This window comes from Artemia sp. Qi Xiang Cuo, chromosome 4 (assembly GCF_049724085.1).
Source record: "Artemia sp. Qi Xiang Cuo chromosome 4, ASM4972408v1, whole genome shotgun sequence".
Lineage (NCBI taxonomy): Eukaryota > Metazoa > Arthropoda > Branchiopoda > Anostraca > Artemiidae > Artemia > Artemia sp. Qi Xiang Cuo.
Genome location: NC_142797.1, coordinates 28,979,038 through 29,003,268, shown reverse-complemented (window position 1 = coordinate 29,003,268; position 24,231 = coordinate 28,979,038). Strand labels below are relative to the sequence as shown.

Here is a 24,231-nt window from a genome sequence, read left to right as displayed (position 1 = left end):
ATCAAGTAGATTATAGCTCTTGCCTTGAATTATAATCTCTTTCCCATTGCTATCAACTTGAATATGATCTTGACCACTTTCCATGAGATATGTTATGAGTCGTTTACTTTGTTTACGATATGAGTTGGGGATTAGATTTCCAATTTTCGATACAATTGAATCGAATTCCTCCTTCTTTAATTGTGTTCCAGCAGCAGCAGCGGCAGAATCCTGAGGAGATGATTCTTTTTTGTGATAAATAGCACAGGCCTTCGCTCGATTGGGCTTATGTTTGTCCACTCGGCGAAGTGTATCATGAAGTAAAAGCAGTTTTTTATCATCTTCAATATTCTTATTGTCAATGAATTTACTCAGATTGTTCTCAAAGTTTTCCACGGGTGAGAGAGCGAGTTCTATTGGAGTTAATTTATATGTTTTTGCCATTCTCTAGAGAAAAATATTTACAAGTCCTGCAATTATCGGTAGTAAAAGTGTGAAAAAGCTACCGCCTGCCTGAAGAAGACGTTTCCTTTTAAAATTCTTTCCTTTGTTTTTAGAGCCCAATATACGTACAATGGAACGATGTTGCTTTGCCTGTTGCTTAACTACTTCTGGTCGTTGAACATTGCCCGCGGTCAAATTTAAACAAAGTTCAGATATTAGATTAATGAAATCATTGTCAATACCATGTTTGAGTATGGCTTTCCTAAGCGGGGGTTTTGAATTGCTTAAAACTGAAAATAAATGTCTATTTTAGATCAGTGTCATGATGGAGTCTGAGAGTAGAAATTTGGGGGTGCCTGGATATATTTGTTTATTGAGGGTTATTAGCGAGCTAGAACCACGACCAACTTTGTAGGTGATATAGTAGGTGCAGTTCAATGCAAGTGTTCGCATACATTTGCTCTGATGAAAGAGATTGTTTAGAACCAGAGTAATGGAAATCTGTTCATGATGAGAGCGAACGGTGAACAATTGCAGCATTTTCTGAGACCATTCTTCAATGGATTCAGCTAGATCGTTACTAATCAGCCAAGAGTTTCGTTCAATAATACTTAAAAATCAGGTTCCTATATGAATTGTATATGCACCAACCCCGCCGTGCCAATTGCTTTTATTTCATCGTATGACTCCTGCCGAATACTGTACCAATAGTAGTTTTTTTTCGGTTTTTCCGGAAACATTTTATCACAATTTTTAATTATTTTAGTTAAGAGTTTTGTTTTGCCTGGCATTGACGGCCCACACAGAGACGATCTGAATGGTGTTTTAAATTGATACATGTTCCCTTCAACAGTTCACCTAGAAAACTAACTGTAGACTATAGTTGTCTAATGACTATATAATTTCCCTATTACTAGTCCGTTCAAGAATAATAATGAGAAGAACAAAATCAATAAAGAATCATATTTCTTGTATTATAAAAAATAGCACTTTAGAGAAAACACAGCAAAAATACTCTTAAGATTTTTTTTATTTATTTATAATAAAAAAACATTTATTTAAAAAAATGCACTAGAAAAAGCACTTTAATAATATACTTTATTTATAAGAAAATATCACATTTAATGAAAAATAATACACTTTGAATAATATCACTTTTTTTAATTTGAATGCAACATGTATATTTACAAAAAAAAATCTGCTCTAAGTAAAAAAAAAGATAACTTTGGTATTGGCGGCGCCCCCCCCGGTGGCTGGCTGGCTGGGTGCCCCCCAGGCCGTGATACCCCCCCCCCTCCTGGCCGTGAGACCCCCCCTAGGTTTTGGGAAATTTATTGGACTTTACTCAAACCGAGACTTCCCTATGGCTAACACATTCGAGTCGGTCGGAAGTTAAATAATGCCCCAGGGGGAGGGTCGTCACACCATCTTGACAAAAATAAACCTTGTCAGCAATGGTATTCATGGAAATTTTTTCTATGTTTACACTGAAGTTTCTGTAGTTCAGCGAACGAAGCGCCAGGAATTTTGCTCGTGGAATTGTATTTTCAACAATACAATTCCTATAGATGTCCATGTCAAAATTCTTATCCACATAGCGCGTGGGTACTCCTTTGCAGCGTTTTTTGATTTCCTCGTCGTGTGTCTGCATGAAGTACACCTTCGGACTTACAAATATACCACGCGAAATCATGTCGCTTCCCGTTTCTGATTTAAAAAATAAAAGCTGATTTGGCGCCCGACGTTTCACTAGCTCTGGGTAAAGCCCACTCCAATTGGTGTAGTCCATCCGCAAGCTGATGCTTTCACCGTGCGCCAAATCATCAATTAGATTTGAAGTTTTTACTTTTAGCAGTAGAGAATCTGTGTCCCCGTAGCAGACCTCTACCTGCCCCTTCTCCGGTTCCTATACCCTAGCCACCTTGTAGCAGAATTCAAACATGAGCTTTCTTGAGATCTGCAAGATCGCACTGCCTGAAGCAATATTTTGACTCAGGACAATGCTTCTTTTTTTCTATTCAGTAGTACCATGGCCGGGCCAATGGTTGTAAAGGAAGTGTAATTTGGATCGGCAATAACTCGAGCACATTGTTTGGGATCGGTCACGACGTCACAACGATCCCTATTGCGAACACTCTCGCACATTTTACCAAAAACCGAATTTAAAATGAGCTTATAAATTTCTTTTCGGCTTTTGTCTGCGCTTCAGAACTTTTCTTGACAAATGTGTCCACAAACGTTTTCAGATAGGGTTTCCGACTAAACTGGAGGGCCCTATGAACCTTTGTGACGTTGAAGCCGTTGTTGCACATCCATTTTAAAGCCAAATGATGTACAACAATATTTTTCTTCGGTAGAATGTCAGCAATAAGTTTTTGTTTTGAAGGTGACAAATGTAATCCGTCCATCTTGACCAAACGTCTGTTGCAGGGGCTCAAAGAGTCCCTAGTCACAGGTCTATTGATGCATGGAAAAACAAAATCCTTTACCGAATCGTGAAGCTCAACTGGTATCTCCCCATCAATTTCAAAAAACCATCCAACCGGCCCAGTCTCCTCAGCACTGTCAATGATGGGGAAATGGAGAGCTTGAGGGTCATTGAGCCATTTATAGTCATTGCAAGGTAGCGCATAATAGGACATGGCCGAGGGGTAGAGAGAATTCATATCAAGGAAAACTGCATCTGATTTTGTCCCCGTCTTCTCTCCAGTTGGATCAGTTTCCAAGATACGATCCCCGTGAAAAACGTATCCACCCCTCATTGACCTCTCGATGAACAGGTGCTGATCGATGTCAGTGATCAGCCCGATTTTTTCCCCGCTAATTTTTAGGATGATGTCCATTACCAGATAAGGAGATGAAAAATAATACCCTAAATCAAGATTAAATTCCCCATAGATTTTGTCCGTATTTTTACACATAATGTCTAACAAAGTTAACACATCACTTGACAAATACAGCTTGCAGTAGTCAAACTCATTTTTACAACCTCCCTCTGCCCACACTTTTTTAGCAAAACTGTATTCATCAGGGGTGCACCTACGATCATGTAGACTGTCGTAAAACAATTCGATCGAGGGAATAGTTTCCTCGGTGAATCTTGACATGGAACAGTAATAATCATAAGTATATATGCCCTTGACCGTCAACAAATCATATAAATCATTTGGAAATTTTTGCTTGAGAAGGGGGAAATCGTTGCAGCCGTCATCGTTTTTCTGCAATTGAATTAATTCGCTCAATGATTTAGGGAAAAAACTGTAGGAATCTAAAAAGCGAATTTTATTCGCGTACTCAATGTCATCTTCAACATATCTCCACATAAATTCCAAAACAAGAAACTTTTCCAATAATTTATGAATTATTTTGTAGAAAAAGCTATCTATCACCCATGCATCATCACTGTTCCATTTCCTTGAAGATGTGCCATTGCTGGTATCACATACTTCAGATCGTAGTTAGAATTATGTATAAAAACCAGAAGAAAGAGTTGCTGTTTAATTTTTAAATTACATGAATTGTGAGCCCACCCCCGAAAGTTACTTTTCCCTGTGGAATTGAGGTCAATAAGATGATTGTGATCCTGGACAGCGTCTTTTGGGGCAAGAGCACCCCTACAAACCCAACAAATTGTCCCCTTTCTAATGCCAGTTGCTCCTTATCTGAAAATGGCATTGGGTAGTTGGTGTGACGGAATCGTGAAATTGCACCGTTCGCTGTTTTTATTAAAGACACCAATAACTTCTCCATCCTACCCTCCTCATCCATAGTAAAAAAAACTCTTCCAATCGCATTTTATTATTGGAATCGCGACGGGCATGCGCATAGGAACACGCAACTAGTTTGTGTTTCTTGACTATATTTGGCCTTGATGGGTCTGACACCTCCACCAGTCTTGATTCACAATCTAAAGATACTTTATCAAGCTGTAGCAGGGAATTTTGAAGTTTTTAAATTGTAAAGTATCTTTACCTTCTGCCGGCATTTCTATTCTTTGATTGCCATGAAGTTTACAATGTCTCATGTGATCCGAGAATGTTCGCTTGGATCTAAATGAGAAAAGGCACAAGGGGCAATAGTGACATTCCCTTTTGTTCGGGCTTTGGGGTAAGAGTCGACTTATTGCCGTAACGGGGAAAAATGACCATAGGAATTTACATCTTTGGGAGGTTCGTAGATAACCCAAACCCAATTTTTAACATTATCTACCAACGGTGTCCTAACTGAATATAAAACCCCTTTTTTATTCGGTTTCTTTCCCCCATTTACAAATTCTGTGTCATACTGGAGAACAACCACCCCCAACCCAAGATTTTCATTTGCTTTTTCAAATATAGTTATTTCTTGTAAAGACACCGGATACTTCCCCTCTAAACAGTCAAAATGTACTTTAGGAAAATTGTCTCCACCGTTACGTGAAAGTCCGTCAAGATTTCACACTGTTGTATATGTTTTTAATGTTTTATTGGCTGCTGCTAAAAGTACATATAAAAAGGATTGCGGCCCTGTGTCAAATCTGAAACTTTGAACCCCTCTCGTTAACCGACGTATCAGGGTGGCAATTTATTCGTCGACTACCCCACCCTCCCCTTAAAATAAAGTTTTTTTTTAAATCTACTGAGATTCAGATCCATATGTTTAATGTATAAAATTATGGACCCACTTCCCCTTCCCCAAAATCCAAAATTAATACAAAACTTAAATTTCTTCCCAAGAAAATATTTTGAATACGATTTTGCTGTATATCAATTCTGAGTTTAGTGTACTATTCTTTAATTGAAGATTTTAATATCAACTTTTTAGTATACTATAACGTTAGACCCTATTTTAAATTGACAACATTGTTCAAACATCACTTGTGCTTTGCATTTCAAAGGATTTACTCTCGTCTAATTTAACCAAAAATACAATCTCTTTTTCAAAGTGTCTTGAATTGCAAACACATGTGGCATTAATCCATGGCAATAAGAGAAGCGTGTGAAGTCTGTTTCCAAAACCGACCCTTTTTGTAACATGGGTTATAAACACAGGTGGTTTTATTTAAGTCGATAAGGAATGTACACTCTCAATGCATGAATGGGAAAATGACACTTTTGAACGAAAGAACTATTTCTAATGAATTAAACTTGTAAACAGAGGGGTGGGGGAAGATGGGGTTAACATAATGGAAAAAAGTGCGTATTTTACGTTTTCTATTGACTATAATCATCATATTGTAGAGTTTGTATTTTTAGGGGGAGGGCTATGCCCCCTGAAATTTGAATTTACTGGAGGGATGACTATGTAAAATTATTTTATTTGGAAATAAATTAAGAAAATTTACTAGACTGTACTCACATTATAAATCGAAGTAGCCATAGCTTCAAAGTCAATAATATTAAATGTATTATCCATGGTATGTTAAAACATTATGAAAATTTAATCGTAATGCATGACCATTATATACAAAATCTCAAGGACGAATGAAAATCGCTCCTTTTTATTTGAATCCAATCACCAATTAAGTTATCGTATATGGAGTAACCTTCGATGTCTCTTATTGGCCCTCAAAAACGGATGTTACCTCAAAAACCACTCTGGTTGTGTTATACAATCTCGACTATACTCTCAAAACGTGTTTGAACACTTTATGGGAATAAAAGATTTGCTCTTTTTTTGCAATGTGCACGTGAAACTGTAGTGTTCACCATGTGAGTGGGTACTCACTCTCTTTGAAAAGGTGTAGAGCATTAAGCAAATAGCATGGTAGTTCCTAGGGCATTAAGCAAATTCAATAGATACAATCTACTCCTACGCCCATCATTCCCCCAAACACATCCAATCAAAATTTTGAGATAGCAATTTTGTTCAGCATAGTTGATTTCCAGATAGAAAATATGTTTTTGAGGAGGTCACTCCCCCAAAACCCTCGGGGAAAGGGTTGTAAGTTATGCCCTGGGGACACATAAGGTTTTTATAGAAGGCGTTGTCATAAAAACTTCAAAAGAGGCTCATTCGATTGGAAATTGAAAGGGCCAGTGCCCTTTTTAATAGTTGAAAGTGATTGGACGGCAACTACACCCCCTTCTCACGCCCACTATTTCCCCAAACACACCCAATCAAAATTTTGAGATAGCTATTTTGTTAAATGTAGTTGAAAGTTCTATATATTATGTTTTTGAGGATGAAAGCCTCCTCACAGCCCTCAGGACAATGGTTGTAAGTTATGCCCTGCGGGCATATAAGGTTTTTATATTAAGCTCTATCGTGGAAGCTTCAAAAAGGGGTCATTCGATTAAAAATTGAAATCGCTTGTGCCCTTTTTAATAGTCAAAAGTAATTGGAAGGCAACTAACACCCCTTCCACGCCCACCATTTCCCCAAACACATCCGATCAAAATTTTGAAATAGGCATTTTGTTCCACGCAGTTAAAGTTCAGGAAATTATACCTTTGAGCTCTTCTCACGGAGGACACTCCGCTCACAGTCTTCAGAGAAAGGGTTATAAGTTTTGCCAAGGGGGCAGAAAAGTTTTTATAGAAATCTTTGTCGTAGAAACTTGAAAAAGGGCTCATTTGATTGGAATTTCAAAGGTCTAGTGCCCTTTTTAATAGTCAAAAGTGATTTGAGGGCAACTAGCCCCCTTCTCTCGCCCACCTTTTCCTCAAACACATCCAATCAAAACTTTTAGATAGCCATTTTGTTTATTGTTGTGGATCCAGGATAGAAATTATATTTTTGAGGAGGACACTCCCCCACAGCCCTCAGGGCAAAGGTTGTAAGTTACGCCCTGGGGGCGTATAAGGTTTTTACTGAACACATCGTCGTAGAACCTTCAAAAAGGGCTCACTCGATTGGAAATTGAAATGGCTAGTGCCCTTTTTAATAGTCGAAAGTGATTGGGAGGAAACTAAACCCCTTCCACGCCCACCATTTCTCCAAACATATCCAATCAAAATTTTTAGATAGTCATTTTGTTCCACGCAGTTTAAAATTCGAAAAATTATACCTTTGTGCAGGACACTTCCCCCACAGTCTTCACAGCAAGGGTTATAAGTTATACCCTGGGTGAATATAAGGTTCTTATTGAAATATTTGTCGTAGAAACTTGAAGAAGGGCTCATTCGATTGGAAATTCAAATGGCTAGTGCACTTTTTAATAGTCGAAAGTGATTTTTGGGCAACTAACCCCCCTCTCACGCCCACCTTTTCCCCCAACACATCCAATCAAAATTTATAGATAGCCATTTTATTCAACGAAGTTGAAAGTTTTGGAAATTAGGTCTTTAAGGATGACAACCCATCCCCCCCACAACCCTCAGGGCAAGGGTTTTAAGTTATGCCCTGGGAGCATATAAGGTTTTTATTGAAATTGATGTTGTAAAAACATCCAAAAGGGATCATTCAATTGAAAATTTAAAGGGCTATTGCCCTTTTAATAATCGAAAGTGATTGAAGGGCAACTAACCCCCCTCTCACGCCCACCATTTACCCAAACACATCCAATCAAAATTTTGAGATGTCCATTTTGTTCAATGTATTTGAAATTAGGTCTTTTAGGATGATAACCCCATCAGAGCCTTCAGTGCAAGGGTTTTAAGTTCTGTTCTGGCCTTCCCAAGGTATATTCTGGCCTTCCCAAGGCCAGAACATAACTTGCACTTTACTGAAAAAAATGCAAATGAATGTTCGTTGTCAGTTTAATATACATATACTGATATTTAGTAATCAAAATCTTAATATTAATTGATTTATTAAAGTTGTGAAAGTAAAAACATTTATATTTTTTTTCAGTAAAGTGCAAATTATGTTCTTGCCTTGAGAAGGCATAGGGCTTTTGAGCCCAACTTATGGTAATTTCTGCTCGTTTTGAGTTTGACTCTGATATTTATTGTAATTTCTGTTCGTTTTGAGTTTCATTTATTTATCGATGCTGATTTGTGGTATTTTCACGCTTGGTAGATTATTTGATTTTATTTTTGCTCATTTTTTGTTTAATGGAGTTCTTTACTCTTCTTTGAAAAACTTCTTTTGTTGAAAAAGTTTTTTTAATTAATTTATTGAAAAAGGCGCATTTAACTTAAGGGTGTCAGGCTACATGGATAATGATGGCAAATATGCTGTTTAATAAATATAAAAAACACATTCAGAGATTCCACAGATCTTCAGAGCATGATTGATAACTGTATACGACGCATCTAATTAAAATTTATTTGAGATATGCCAGGATATTGGTCATAGCTCTTGGTTAAGAAAAAAAACTTACTCATAAAATTTTCTTTCAATCCCAGCCATTCTTCGAAAGTACGTCATTGTAGAGGATCCTTTAAGAGGAGCATATTTCACTTTGTACTGCTCTGTTAGCTCATCGAATGAATTAATTGGAGCATCTAACCGAGAAACTGTCAAGAAAGCAGCTAAATTGGCAGTATAAGAAGCCACTACAATAAAGGCAAATAGCCACCAGGTAGCTGCGACAAGACGTCCACTAAGGTGCTTTGGAGCTTCGCCACCACCCTATAAACAAGGATATAATGTTATCATTTGAAGCAGAATTCAGAAAAAGGCAACTGAAATTCAACTTAGGTCAACTATACGATCTATAAACAGCTAAAGACGCAAAGGAAGAGATTTATTACAGATGTATGTACAGTAAATCAGTATCTTTTTTTACCATATTCAGTCTTTTCCATACTCTAGGTCAATGCAATCAAGTTTTAGCCTTTTTTAGGCAGAGGAAACGAAAAATGATAGGAGCGCGATAAGAACTGTAGGATGCTGGGGCAGATTGCAATGATATTGCTAATAAGTATGTTCCTCAGATTCGCGTTGTATGACATATGTTTATCAAGTACAAACTGTTATATTTAAAGATGAAGTAGGAATAATGTTATTTTTAAATACTTTTAGGAAAAAAAACTCTCAAATAAAAAAGGGCAATTAAATTGTATGAAAAATGAAACAAAATGCAGTAAAATTTAAACAAGGATTCCTGGCAAAGGGATCAATTTATTTAATCAATAATATATTTAATAATTATAAATTTAGTTTTAAAATAAAATCAAAACTAAAACCAAAGTTACAGAAAGATTGGTAATTATCGGTTATATAACAAACACTCGAGAATTCCGATCGCAAATGATGCGAACATGACGAACATAACACATGTAATTGGTCAAGCAACTTCTTTATACCAGAGAATTAGCTTTGGCTAGGCAGGGAAATAAATTGGAGCTATATTTTATTTAAGTATTTCGTTGGTATCTTCGTTAGGTTAGGTTACGTATTTAATACTTTCTACGCTTTACCCCTATCCCCCCTAATGTGCAAATATATAACCCAAATTTTTTCCTAAACTGTTATATTTTCATCATATTTTGTTTGATTTCATTAGCATTAACCAAACTTCACTTCTCGAGTGTTTATTATATAACCAATGAGTACCGAAAGATGTATTGCTTCGGTAATTGATAACAGATGTAGATTTGTCTTTTGTGCAATTTTCTACGTCTTAGAATAGTTTACAGAAGGAGTAGAGATGCTTAAAAATCAACCTGCCTGCATATATACCACGTTTTGATTTTATAACGGCCATGTAAAATGAACCTCTTTCATAACAGGACTATTCTCTTCCTCGAGCTTAGATTCCTTAGATATTCAGACATTAAAAGAATAGAATAGCAAAAGAATAATAAAATTTAAACTAACTATTCAGCTGTCAAATTAACCCTCTTTCTTTATATTGTCTTATTCAACTAAATAAAATGAACAGGTTAAAAAAAAAATTGTCACAAAAGAATCATATCAAATAGTTTGTGATATTATTGAAAAATCAAATAGCTCTGGAATTTGTGGAAAGGCATTGGATTTAACTAAGTCATATCTAGGAAATCGCGGATTCCAAGTAGACCTACAAGGCCATTTGTCTCAGCGTAACTCCCTGGATGCTATTGGAGTACCCCAGGGGTCTATACTTGGATCGTTACTATTTTATATATATATATATATATATATATATATATATATATATATATATATATATATATATATATATATATATATATATATATATATATATATATATATATATATATATATATATATATATATATATATATATATATATATATATATATATATATATATATATATATATATATATATATATATATATATATATATATATATATATAAATGATCTCCCTAATTGTCTATACTATAAGGATAGCCTAGCAGTTATGTTTGCAGATGATACAGCAGTATCTGTTGAAGCTAAAACCCCTTCATTATTGATTGAGAACATGGGGTCTGAAATGAATTCAGTTACCCAGTGGTTTTCTTGTAATCGTCTAGTTCTCAATTTGTCTAAGACAGGATTTATGGTTTTTGGGAGATCAAAGCAAGGACTTGCTAAAGTTGGGATTGATGAATTAGTTGTTTCTGGGTGTAGAATTAGACGGGTTAAGACATATAGATATTTGGGGATTATTCTTCATGGGCTTTTATGTTTCTGTTGTCATTCTGACCATCTCCGTATAAAATTAGCCCAAAATTTAGGATGTTTACATCGATTAAAGTATGTTTTTCCTTTTTCAATTATTAAAATTCTTTATCATTCTTTAATAGAATTATACCAAAGATATTGTCCCATTATTTACCTAAATACATTTCCTAATAATTTTAAACCCCTCCAGACATGGCAAAATAAAGCCGTAAGAATCCTTGGTACTTTCTTTCATCGTCCTGCACGACTTCAAAATCTTTCTGAAACAACAACTTTATTTTTATTTCTTCATATATTAGACCTTAATCAACTTAGGGATTTGCAATTATCGCTCTGCCATTATGATATTCAGTCTCCGGCAAGTTATTTTTAAGAATCGCAAATTCTTGTCACCTCTATTCGCTTGCTCGCTTCTTCGTTGGCTCATTTTGGAGTGTATAGAATCCTTTTGGTTAATTAGGAAAGAGATAAATTTTCAATAAGATACCAAATGTGGATGTAAGATACCAGTGTGGAATTTCGCACTTTTTTCAGAAGAAACTGAAAAACACATTCAGTTTCTTCTGAATGTGTTTTTCACATTCTAGTCCAGTAAAAGTAGGCAGAAAAGTGGGTCGACTCGGACAAAATTGCAACAAAAGGTTTTTTTAAACCAAAATGTTCAGAAAAATCGCTGAACAACATATTCAAAATCCGCTAAAATTTCCCGCCGGGAAAACCCTCTGGGGCTGCTTAAAGGGGTTGGAAGGGGGCGAAAAAATAGGTTTTTTCCTTTTTGACATTTGGGAAGCTTTGTTTATACTAAAATGTTCAGAAAAAATCACAGAACAACATATCCAAAATCCGCTAAAATTACCCGCCGGGAAAACATTCTGGGGCTGCTGAAAGGGGGTGAAAGGGGTGAAAACCCTTTTATCGATTTTTGTTATTTCGGTACGTTCGGAGACTCGATTCTGGTATAAATCAACTCGCTGAAACCGAAAATGATTTTACTTTTATTGTAACACGTCTGTAACTTATATTAAACTATAAATAAGATTTTAATAACTCCATCACAAAAATAAAGGAAATAGCTTTTCTTCCGAAGTGCTAGAAAGATCAGATCAATGAAAGCCTGAAATACTTCAAACAGCAACATAGGAAAATCTCGAACGGCAATTTAAAGGAGCAGAGAAGTACCCCACTCTTTGTTGCTTCGCTAATCGTTGGAAACCTGGTTATCCGATGAGAATTAACCGTGTGAAGACCAGACTACAGAAAAAGGGAAACTATAGGCATAGGCGCATAGAAACTTGAAAAATCATTCTTATTATCGGCTTCTTTTGCAGTTGGAAAACAAAAACATTAACACGTCTATGTATCAATCAATCAATCAATTTATTAATACTAAAAACAAAACAATTACAAACGTAAAGTTTATACACGCCCAAGAAGCTCAGCTTGTAAAGGGCCAGCAAAACAAAATAAGACACTATTTTATAAAGCACATAAAAAAACAAAAAAAACATACTTAAACAAAAAAAACATACTTAAAAAAAAACTGGATCAAAAGACATTTATGAAAATAGGAGAATTAACAGGAAACTTCACAAATAACTGAAAAAAACAATATATAAACGAAGAAAAGAGATTGGAAATTAGGATCAAATATAAAAAAAAATTAAAATTAGAAAAATATATTGAATGAAAAAAAAGACATATAAAATTTGGACGGAATGCAAAAAAAAGAAAAAAAAGGGGGGAAAAGATACTATACTGGAAAGACCCGGTGAGAAACTGCCTTTGCAGAAAAAGAGAGAGGGACATCAGGAGGGATGGAGTTCCATAGTAAAATAGATTGATAAATAGGAGACCTCTGACCTGCTGTTGATGATCGTTTAGGTAAAATGAATCTGCGATAAGAGCTACGTAAAAAAGAAGAGTATCTACCTGAGCCTGACATAAAGAAAAACTGCTGCAGAGATTGTGGAAGTGTACCTAGAAAAGCAGAATGTGCTAAATAAAGGTAACTTTTACCCACAATACGATCCAGCAAAGCTATTCCGGTATTATTACAAAGATCAGAGGAAGGGTAAAAACGAGGTAGAAGAAAAGTAGCCTTCAATGCTCTATTTTGGGCTCTTTGAAGTGAGCAGAAAAGAGATTTATTAGTACTACCCCAGACAGAACAGCAATAAGAAAGGTAAGGAAAAATAAAAGCATAATAAAGAGAAAGCATAACATCTGAGGGAAGAAATGAATTAACCATGTATAACATTGAAGACATGTATATAAATCACAGTTTTGATAATCATTATTTTTAGAACACATAATATTGAGAATCATCATTTCATTAATGAGCACTACAAAAGAGCACAACCACCGTTATTGCAAAAAAACTAAAATTCTTCTTCTTCTAGAGATGTTGGTTAAGACATATAACAGCTTGTTCCCATGCACTCTCCGCAAGCAAGTGTGCAGGGCATGCCATTCTTACGGCAAGTGCATCTGGCCGTATCGCAACCTGATTTGCATTTGCAGGGGATAATTTAAAGAAGACTTTGGGGAGCTGGTTTCTTCTCCGTCATTACTGGGATGTAAGTATCAGCAGAGATTTGCCATCCCCAGTTTTCCGGTTTTATCGCAGCAGCCTCGCTTTTCCATTCCATTACCTGCAAATACACGCGAAAAGAATGGAACTTCAAACTGAGGGTGTTGGAGGCATCCGATCAGAGCAGACAAAAGCGGAAGAGGAAGCGAGCTTGGCCAAGAACATACGATGTCTCAAGGACACGAGAGTTTCTCCAGGCTTTCCTTTTTAAATTCTCAAAAGAGCTTGTTCACCAGCTACAATGAGCTCGTCTTTCGTAGCCATCGAGTCCATAAAAACCTTAGCGGCCTCACGGAAAGACGGATCGGACCGGTACAATGACAGTCCGACAGATTTACCAATTCCTTGTAATCTTGAAGTGGTGTCACAGCTTAGGAACGCGTGCAGAAATAAAATTGCACCACACATGTCCCTTACTTTTTCTTTGACGGAGCAAGTATTCCATAGCTTATGTTCGTTTAAAGCTTTCGCCTCGGATCTGAAATTAAGGCCTTTGTGGGTGGCAGTGACATGATGGAGGAGAAGGATAAGGAGGACAGTGTCGTTGGCGATGAGACACGTCAACTAAGTTCTTGCACTATGAATGGCTGTTGTTGCAATCAGGACATCTGCGTCAGCAGAGGCATGTTGTACCAAACAACCTGCTGAGGACAATTTTTCTCCTATCGCTATAATTATCCGCTGCTTGTTTGTGCAGTTTTGCAAAAACTCTTCTTTCTTTCTTGTTAGCTTTGTTGTACCAGTTAATCCTACTATTGGGCACTGTTTACCCCTGGAACGTTTGAGGTGAGCCATACCTTTTGTCGAAGGACCATTGTCATATCCATCAAAAACTACCGAAGCTTTCCCATATCTAGTGGTGACATACTTGACGTAACTGTCGCTAATAAAGTCAAATGTAGATTTGTGCTTCCAAATCGATTTCTGGAGTAGCCAGCCACCATCAACGACATAATGGCACGAGTCTAAGCGCTCATCCGAATGGTCCCCTGACGCCTTTCGAATTGCGTTTGACAGAGATGGTTTGTCTGCAGGACGCAGAACTTCATAGGATAGAAAAGGGATGGGGATACGTACAAAGCTCATACGACAAGAGGTATCGAAGATAGAATTCTTCCCGGTTCACCACCGTAGCTAAGCGCAGGAACAGAAGCCCTTGATCTACATGAACTGGTTCACCATCGTTTGTTAACAGCTGATTTGGATGCCATTGTAACAGCCTTGTCTTTCTTCTGGAACGAAAATGAATCAGCTGCCTTCCCAGTCATTTCGTCTAGAATTCGGGCTCCAACTTCTTTCGCGGTGTCCGTATCTACATTAGCTGATGCAGTTACGTCGGTAATGATGTTGAGGAGCCCTCTGTGTTCTCTGAACGGAATCAGGGTTCGCAAAACGTCTAGGACCGCCTCCGTCTCATCAATATCTCTCTTCATCCGCCACTGGAGCTTTTCGACGTGTTGATTACTTGTTGAGTAACTCAGGTTAGTCAGACCTTGCATTGAGGCATTTACTTCAGCAGAGATTGGCTTAAAAAAAGCCCATGTTAGACGCTGAGTTTGTTTGATCCCCCGTCCACGAGCTAGTCCACCTGTTGTCTTCAAACTGCGCAATAGAGCTTGCTCAATGACTAGATCTGGTGACAATCCAGCCCAGTACCGATCGCTTCTTCTTATAATAAACTGACCGATTTTGAAACTTAGGTAGAGCTCTGGATTGTTTTCTTTCAGGTCAACCATAGTCTGGAGATGAAGACGAGCAGAATTTGCGTACAGGTTGATCCCTGCTGCCGCATAGCACGGAAGCATCTGTTTAAGGCTATCCAAATACAGATCCCAGTTCCCATACCTCTCTGCTCTAGTAAAATTGCGCAATACTTTCACCATGTCCATTTACTGAAACCACAAGCATGCTGTTCGATTGCCCCTTAGTTCCTCCTTCTTCTTTCTTAGTTTGTTAGCAGCACTAGTTACGACTTCGCACAAGTTGACATCTTCTATAGAGACCTCGTCAGCATTAAGACCCTCGAAGATCACAAGGGCTTCTTCAATATACTTGTGGGTCTCAAATTCCCTATCTTCATTGTGTTCCGTCGAGTTGTACATGTCGTCAAGTATCAAAATTGCAAGAGCTCTATCAATGATATTATAAGCGCGAACTGCTTGAGATAGTGCTTTCCCGCTCATGATATGCTTTACTGTATTCTTGGCGTAAATTTGCTTAAGAACTTCTTCTAATCCAGTGTTTTCCATAATGTGTCCGATTGAACCCAAAAAGCTCATGCGAGCGTGAAATCCTCCAAGTAAGATAGTGAGGTCTTTCAAAGAGCTTCCAGTCGGCTCAGAGTCCGCAATTGCCATAGCTTTCTAGTAAAGGGGCTGATCAAAAGTCACTACAGCCGCGACATTTTGTTTCCTTGCCTATTCACACACGTAAAGCAAGGTTGAGTAGACACAAGACTGGTCACTTGGGTTATATTCAATCATTGGATGGAAGAAGACTGCAGCTTTGCCAAGTTGAGATCCCTTGTGTACTGATTGCATGAATCCAGACCAGTTCGGATATGGCTGTTTGAAAAACCAAGACGAATACCATAATAAGTCGGTGTTAGAATCGCGAGGCTCATCCAGTAGTGACAGCAAGGGTTTGTACAAGACGTTCGGGCCCGTCTCTCGTGCTCTTTTTTAAAAGTGATAGGACAAGGATGACAAAGATTTTATATCTTCAGCAGAGACCTCTTTTCTAGGAATGGACCTTAATACTTTTCCAGGCACCGGAGTGATGGCAGAAATAATCCCCATTCCATGGAAAGTACCGCGTCCGTCTATAGTACCACTGTCTCGGTCGACATTGTCAGTGACGTAGTGGAGAAAACTGTTTTCCGGAACGTCTTTAGGTCCTTGGTTTTCGCTGAATGCCGCACATTTTTCGAACCGAAGCACTTCGCTATAAGATGAACAGAAACCAAGTTTGTTCAGCGTGTCGATGATAAAACGAGAAGAAAAATGGTGCTGCATCAGGAGCACCATTCTATCTGCAAAGGGCAAGTAAGGCACGTAATCGCATCGCTTGCAATATTGCTTGTCCAATTGAGGCTTGAACAACAGTACATTTTTCGCCCGGCATAAGTCTGGCATGTAGCAGGTGCAGGGATGCTGAAACGAATTCTAAGTTTCTATCTACTCAGTGCAACTTGTCGATGCCCTGATAAAGGTCTGAGGGAGTATTCACTTGTTTTACTTCGTTCCGAATAATTTTGGCAAGTGTCTCGATCAGATTTACTTTTTCTGTCTCAGGATCGTGCTCTTTCAGAAGATTGTAATATTCGTGGAGAATGGACTTCGCGGTTTCACAGAAAGTAATAACATTGTGTTTACCATTCACATCGACAATTAAAATTCGTTCGCCATAATGCTCTTACTCTCTTCAGATGCTTTGCACTGTATGGTTCAACATCGTCATGCCCACGAAGAAAGTCTTTGATCTTTTCTGCATTCTCTAGTAAAGTAACTTGCTCGTTATACCTTCCTTCGAAGAACTTTACGGCTTCCTTAGAAGCTTCTAGTCTCACTTCATCAGGTGGTCTTCCTGATTTTCTCCGTTTATCTGATGTATAATTATCATCAATACTGTCTGAAAACCGTTTTGGCACATCCTTTTTAGTTCAAAAGTTCGTCGAACATTTTCTATAGTAGACTGCATCTGCAGCATTCAAGTCTGAAGTAGCGCTGTTAATGCGACTAAGCACAGTCGTTCCCCAAGTGTCATTCCTTTCACAGCATATCTTGACCACAGTACTCTGGTAGTCGTAGATTCTCACTTTGGATCCATTGCCGTAGACTTCTCTTCTAGAATCTTTGCTTTCAATAATAACAGGTTTTACACAAAACAAACATGAATTCATGAAATCAAAACCACTTCCGTTTGACTTTAGAGTCCGAGGTACTTCGTCTTGACTAGCGTTTGGGAGAGACTTGTTTTCACAGTAACTCGCAATACGTTTCTTATCACAATAGTCTCTTCGGCATGCAACGTGAATTTTTTCACCGGGTACTGCCTGCAAATCGTCCCCTCTTGAAAGACTAGCAAAGTTTACTCCATCCGCGCCTTTTTGAGTCAAAACGGCAGTATCATCACTGGCGGTGAGCGGTGAGCAACATATTTTGCACTTCGAATCCATTAGTTTTTTGAACTTGCTTCAGGTAGTCTCTAGACCTGAAATAAGATATTTGATTGAGGTTCTCATGTAGCAGGAAAATGGTAAAGTACACAAGTAAAGGACAAGATATCAATTCTATCTCACGTGGATAGCACCAGAATACTGTCAATCGATAAATAGAACTGACAGAAACTGAGGCCCGTCATACTACCCATAATGATCAGCACCCACCCAAAGTCAGTATTAATTGCAGATGATAACTAATCTTAATAAGAAATAGAAGCATACCCGACTCATCGAATGACTACTCCAATGAGCATCCGCTGCGATTCCGCTAAACTTTCATGTCTTTCCTAGTAGTCACATCACATCTAGTGACTGATCTCCGCCGTGGACGTTTTTCAAGGCACCGACAGATGGCTCTGATCACAGATGGCTCTGATCTCAAAATAAATTGAGAAGGAGGTTCAATCCCCTCCTTCCTCGAACAAAAACTTCTGTTTCAATATTTATTGACCTAAGCTATGGCTTAGCTTCCTACGTATGAGGCAACATATCAAGTCTATCAAGTCTGCTTACTCATAATAATGTGTCTGCCAAACTAGCTGATATAACTGTCAGGTACTTTATAAGATAGATGGCGATCCTGTTGTGTGCGCTGTGCAGCCTGCGTTTTCGAAACCTAAACGTACCTAGCTTTAATGAGCAGTATAGAATAGAATATTCAAGTTTCTATGCTTCTATGCTAAGTCTTTCTTTTTCTAAAGTCTAGTTTTCACAAGTTAGATTCTAATCAGATAATCAGGTTCCCGACGACTAGCGAAGCAAAAAAGAGTGAAGTACTTCTCTGCTCCTTTAAGTTCTATATTTTCCTCTATTGCTTTTTGCAGGCTGTTCGAAGTACTTCAGGCGTCCACTAATCTAATCTTTCTGTAAAACTTCGGAAGAAAAGCTACTTCCTTTATTTTGGCAATGGAGTGATTAAAATCTTATTTTTTGTAGTTTAATATAAGTTAGAGAAGTGTTACAATTAAAGTGACATCATTTTCGGTCTAAGCGAGTTGATTTATACCAGAATCGAGTCTCCGAACGTACCGAAATAACAAAATCGAAAAAAGGATTTTTCACCCCCTTTCACCCCCTTTAAGCAGGCCCAGAAGGTTTTCCTGGCGGGCAATTTTAGCCGATTTTGGATATGTTGTGCAATTTTTTCTAAACATTTTAGTGTGAACAAAGCTTCCCAAATGTCAAAAATTAAAAAACCTGTTTTTTCGCCCCCCTCCACCCCCTTTAAGTAGCCCCAGAGAGATTTCCCGGCGGGTGATTTTAGCGGATTCTGGATATGTTGTTCAGCAATTTTTTTTTTAACATTTTAGTGTAAAAAAAGCCTCCTAAATGTCAAAAATGTAAATACCTAAGTTTTCGCCCCCTTCTGCCCCCTTTAGGCAGCCCTAGAAGGTTTTCCCGGAAGGCGATTTTAGTGGATTTTGGATATGTTGTTCAGCGATTTTTTCTAAACATTTTGGTGTAAAAAAACCTTTTGTTGCAATTTTGTCACGGTCAAACCGTACTTTTACTGGCCTATTCATTCGGTTTGATTGTATCAAACCGAAGGTCCAAGACAATTGGAAAGAAGCTCATTCAAACGTAAATTTAAAGCTCTTTTTTAAGTGATTAAATAAAAAAAACAAGTTTTTTAAACTGGAAGTCAGGAGCGATATTAAAACTTAAAACGAACAGAAATTATTCAGTATATGAAAGGGGCTGTCCCCTCCTCAACGCCTCGCTCTTTACGCTAAAGTTTTACTTTCTCAAAACTATATTTTTGTTAAACAATAAAAAACTTTAGCGTAAAGAGTAAGGCGTTGAGGAGGGGACCGACCCTTTCATATACGGAGTAATTTCAGTTCGTTTTAAGTTTTAATGTCGCTCCTTACTTTCAGTTTAAAAAACATGTTTTTTTTTATTTAATTTCTGATCGTTTTTTAGTTAATGCAGCTTAAATTTTGGCTCACCGTCATTGAATAAGTAAAAATTTTAATTTTCTTTTGCTAAATTGCTGTCTCTAAATTTGGTTCTGACGTAATTTACAAATCAACTTGCGTAACGAAACTTCTATATTTGCATATTTTTCTTTTGGTCAAAAATACAAAGTTGCACATATTTGGAGATGCTAGCTTGAAACCTGTGTAATAGGGGTTTCTGATACGCTTAATCTGACAGTTGGATTTTCATTAAAATTCTTTCCCTTATAGGGGATGTTTCCTCCCTCTTTAAAAAATCAGGTAAAATTTCTCAGGCTCGTAGCCTTTGATGAGTAATACTACACTTAATAAAATTTATATATTTAGAATCAGCATTATAAGCCCATTCTTTTGATACATTTATTGACATCAAAATTCTGTTTTTAAAAGTTTCGATTACTATTGAACCGTATCGCTTGTTTTTTATTTATTGTTTTTTTATTATGTATATATTATTACGTATATGAGGGGGGTTCTCCCCTTAGTCAATACCACGCGCTTTACGTTAAAAGTTTAAAAAAATTTTAATTCAAAAACCCCTGAATAACAAAGGCCGTTTAATTAGAATAGACAGCTCTTTTGAAAGCACTAAAAAAAAAACTGTAGCGTAAAGAGCGAAGTATTGACTTGGGGGAGAACCCCCTCATATACGTAATAATTTCTGTTCGTTTTAAGTTCTAATGTTGCTTCTTACTTTCAGTTGAAAAAACTTATTTTTTTAAATTTAATTTCTGATCGTTGTTTAAATAATGCTTGGATATCCAGCGCCCCCTTCATAGAAATGTCCCTTACCCCAAAGAAACATCCTCCGGGGAAAGATTCTCCCGAGTAACCCCCTTCTCTAGTCCCTCCCCCCACCAGAAGAAAATCCTTCCTGAAAACGTCTGTATACGTCCCAATAACCAATAAAATACTGGGAAATCTGGAAATCCAATATAATGTTGGGAAATCCGGCGCCCCCTTCATAGCAATATCCCATCTCCCATGAACACTTCCTTCATGGTCAGATCCTCTCACATAACCCTGACCCACTCCCCCCCCCCCTACTACCAGAAAAATCCCCTCTGAAAACGTCTGTATACTTCCCAATAACCAATACTATATGTTAACATTGGGCAAAGCTCATAACTTTCAGCCCTCCTCCCTGGGACTTTGGCGGATTAAGTCATCCTAAAAGACATAATTATCATATTTTCGACCATGCTGAACAAAATGGGTGTCTCAAAATTTTGATCGGGTGACTTTGGGAAAAAAATGAGCGTGGGAGGGGGCCTAGTTGCCCTCCATTTTTATGGTCAGTGAAAAAGGGCACTAGAACTTTTAATTTCCGTTTGAATGAGCTCTCCCATGATATTCTAGGACCAATGGGTCGATACGATCACCCCTGGGGAAAAATAACAAACAAACAAACAAATAAACACGCATCCGTGATCTTTCTTTTGGCAAAAAATGCAACATTCCACATTTTTGTAGATAGGAGCTTGAAACCTCCGAAGTAGGGTTTTCTGATACGCTGAATATGATGGTGTGATTTTCATTAGGGTTCTATAATTTTTAGGGGTTCTTTTCCCCTTTTTTCAAAAATCAGCCAAATTTTCTCAGGCAAGTAACTTTTGATAGGTAGGACTAAATTTGATGAAACTTATATATTTGAAATCAGCATTAAAATCTGATTCTTTTGATGCATCTATTGATGTCAAAATTCCGTTTTCTACAGTTTCGGTTACCATTTAGCCGGGTCGCTCCTTACTTACATTTCGTTACCACGAACTGTTTGACCATACAGATTGCGCCAGGGGAAAGTATTGTTATCTTGCTTTTTAAGGGCACCAAACTACGACTTTACCCCAAAGAGGACGAATTTGCAATCAATCTAAAATTCTGCAAAGCTAATTAATTTAAAAGTATCAATAACTATATTTTAAGCTTCTTAGCTGCAAAAGAAGTAATGCCACACGGTGGCATTACTGCATTCAACCAAGCTGATTTGCTTTATTTGTAATGAAATTAGGCTACGTTTGATGATCTGTAATTGCGTATATAATGAAGGGGGTGAGTCAGTGTTTAGGTGGGGGTAGGGTAGATTCCTAAAAAAGTGCATTTTAATGGACAAACTGCTTACTCTTCATGAGGCGTGTTTATTTGTTTCTTTGTTCTTTTTTTATTATTTTTTTTATGGGTGGTCATATTGACCCAGTGAAACTAAAACGTTGAGAGAGGCCTCATTCTAACGGAAATTAAAAGTACTAGTGCCCTTTTTCAGTGACCAAAAAATTGGAGGGCAACTAGGCCCCCTCCCACGCCACTTTTTTCCCAAAATTGTCTGATCAAAATTTTGAGATAGCTTTTTTCTTCAGCAAAGTTGAATGAACCAATAACTATGTCTTTAGAGACAAAATGATCTCCTACAGCCCCTGGGGAAAGGTAATGGGATCAATTTGCTAAAACCCCAAAATCGCTTTATTAGAAAAATTCCAGAGTGATATCTTAAAAGTCATAAACTTCAATTAAACCCAAGTAGCCCATTGGTGCAAGCCCGTCCAATAGTGATGTAGGACAAATAGTGCAGCCAATAGGGACTGTAAAATATACTTGTGAGTAACGCCCGAATGTAACCTCTGGCGAAATTAGGAAGAGTAGATAGTTAGGACTTAGGAATGTTTGCGCCAGTCTTATTGAAGTCTCAGAGGAATTATACACCAGCCTAACCGAGGAACTTCTTGTTATGTGAGTCCATTCAAAATAAACATTCGAGAGAACATTTTGACAGTGCATTAACTCTTGCGTAGCATCGCTCCAGACGACAATTCTGTATCAGTGTCTCGTATTGCAAGTATTTTGATATAACCGAAGCTCTGCGACTATTATGTGACTAACAATCAAAGCATTACTTTCGTTTTTTATTCTCTCTATGTTAAGATTTCTCAAGTTTGTTAGTCCTTGTGGCTCCACTCGCTCCTAAGGGAAACTGAAACTTATCAGTCTGGTTTCGACTCAGTATGGCCGTTAATATAAGCTCCCTACATGTACTCCTAGTTTAAGCTCCCCACTCTAGAAGTTCGGCCTCTACTTCGGAAGGCCACACGCGAACCGTCAGCTAAGGACGTGGCAATTTCCCCATTGAATTAATTAATTGGAATCTCCGTATTAGGAAACATCAGAAGATATAAGTACAACCATATTTTTAAAAGAAACCCCCCCATTAGAATACCGACCGCGCAAAAAAAAAAGTAATGGGATCAATTTGCAAAAACCCCAAAATCTCCCAATTAAAGTTACCCAAGTAAAGAATAAAATCACCCAAAATATGAACCTGAAAAATTCAAGAAACCTACAGATCAAGCAAGAGTCAAGCTTCCAATTTAACATAGTGAAACAAATGTGTCTAATTATACATTGTAATTATACTTTGTAACAAACATCGTAATAATCTTTCCCACAGAAAATCCAACAAATAAATCCGCCCTTGTGTCGCCAATAAAAGCAATAAATATCAGTTGGACCAAATCTTATATGACAGCCAACGAACAATGTAATTTGAATCTTAAGAGCTCGGAATACCAAACTATCAAGAGGGCAAAGTTTATTATACAAAAAAATAGTCACTCAAGATGCAAAATATCGTTGTTGCATTTTTCTGTAGATTATTTTTAGAACTGGCTATATCAATTCATTTAATATGTTTTTTCACTACAAAACTTAAAAAGAAATAATTTTAACTTATCCTGAGATTAACGCGACAACCTACTAGCAAAAGATTACAGTGTAAAAGTTTGTTTGTTCGAAAAAATTTCAAATTGTTATTATAAAAAGTCATAAATTGTAATTAAAGTTACAAGTTTGAACTTCACTTTATTAAAAAATTCAAGAGTGATATCTTAAATGTCATAAACTTTAGTTAAACCCAAGTAGCCCATTGGTGCAAGCCCATCGAATAGTGATGTAGGACAAATAGTGCAGCCAATAGGGACTGTAAAATATACTGGTGAGTAACGCCCGAATGTAACCTCTGGCGAAATTAGGAAGAGTAGATAGTTAGGACTTAGGAATGTTTGCGCCAGTCTTATTGAAGTCTCAGAGGAATTATACACCAGCCTAACCGAGGAACTTCTTGTGATGTGAGTCCATTCAAAATAAACTTTCGAGAGAACTTTTTGTCAGTGCATTAACTTTTGCGTAGCATCGCTCCAGATGACAATTTTGTATTAGTATTTTGTATTACAAGTGTTTTGATATAACCGAAGCTCTGCGACAATTATGTGAGTAACAATAAATGCATTACTTTCTTATTTTATTCTCTCTATGTTAATATTTCTCAAGTTTGTTAGTCATTGTGGCTCCACTCGCTCCTAAGGGAAACTGAAACTTATCAGTCTGATTTCGACTCAGTATGGCCGTTAATATAAGCTCCCTACATGTACTCCTAGTTTAAGCTCCCCACTCTAGAAGTTCAGCCTCCACTTCGGAAGGCCACACGCGAACCGTCAGGTAAGGGCGTGACTATTTCCCCATTGAATTAATTAATTGGAATCTCCGTATTAGGAAACATCAGAAG

The 24,231-nt window shown here is 37.4% G+C and overlaps 1 protein-coding gene across 1 annotated transcript in view; it reads right to left on the bottom strand.

Annotated features, from left to right (window-relative positions):
* The window catches only part of LOC148952962 (ionotropic receptor 25a-like), a 663,783-nt gene that overhangs the window by 91,377 nt on the left and 548,175 nt on the right, over positions 1 to 24,231 (bottom strand). The window contains exon 14 of the mRNA XM_089088207.1: positions 8,669 to 8,919. Within this exon, the coding sequence (XP_088944333.1) occupies positions 8,669 to 8,919 (251 nt within the window). The remainder of the gene's footprint in view (positions 1 to 8,668; positions 8,920 to 24,231) is intronic.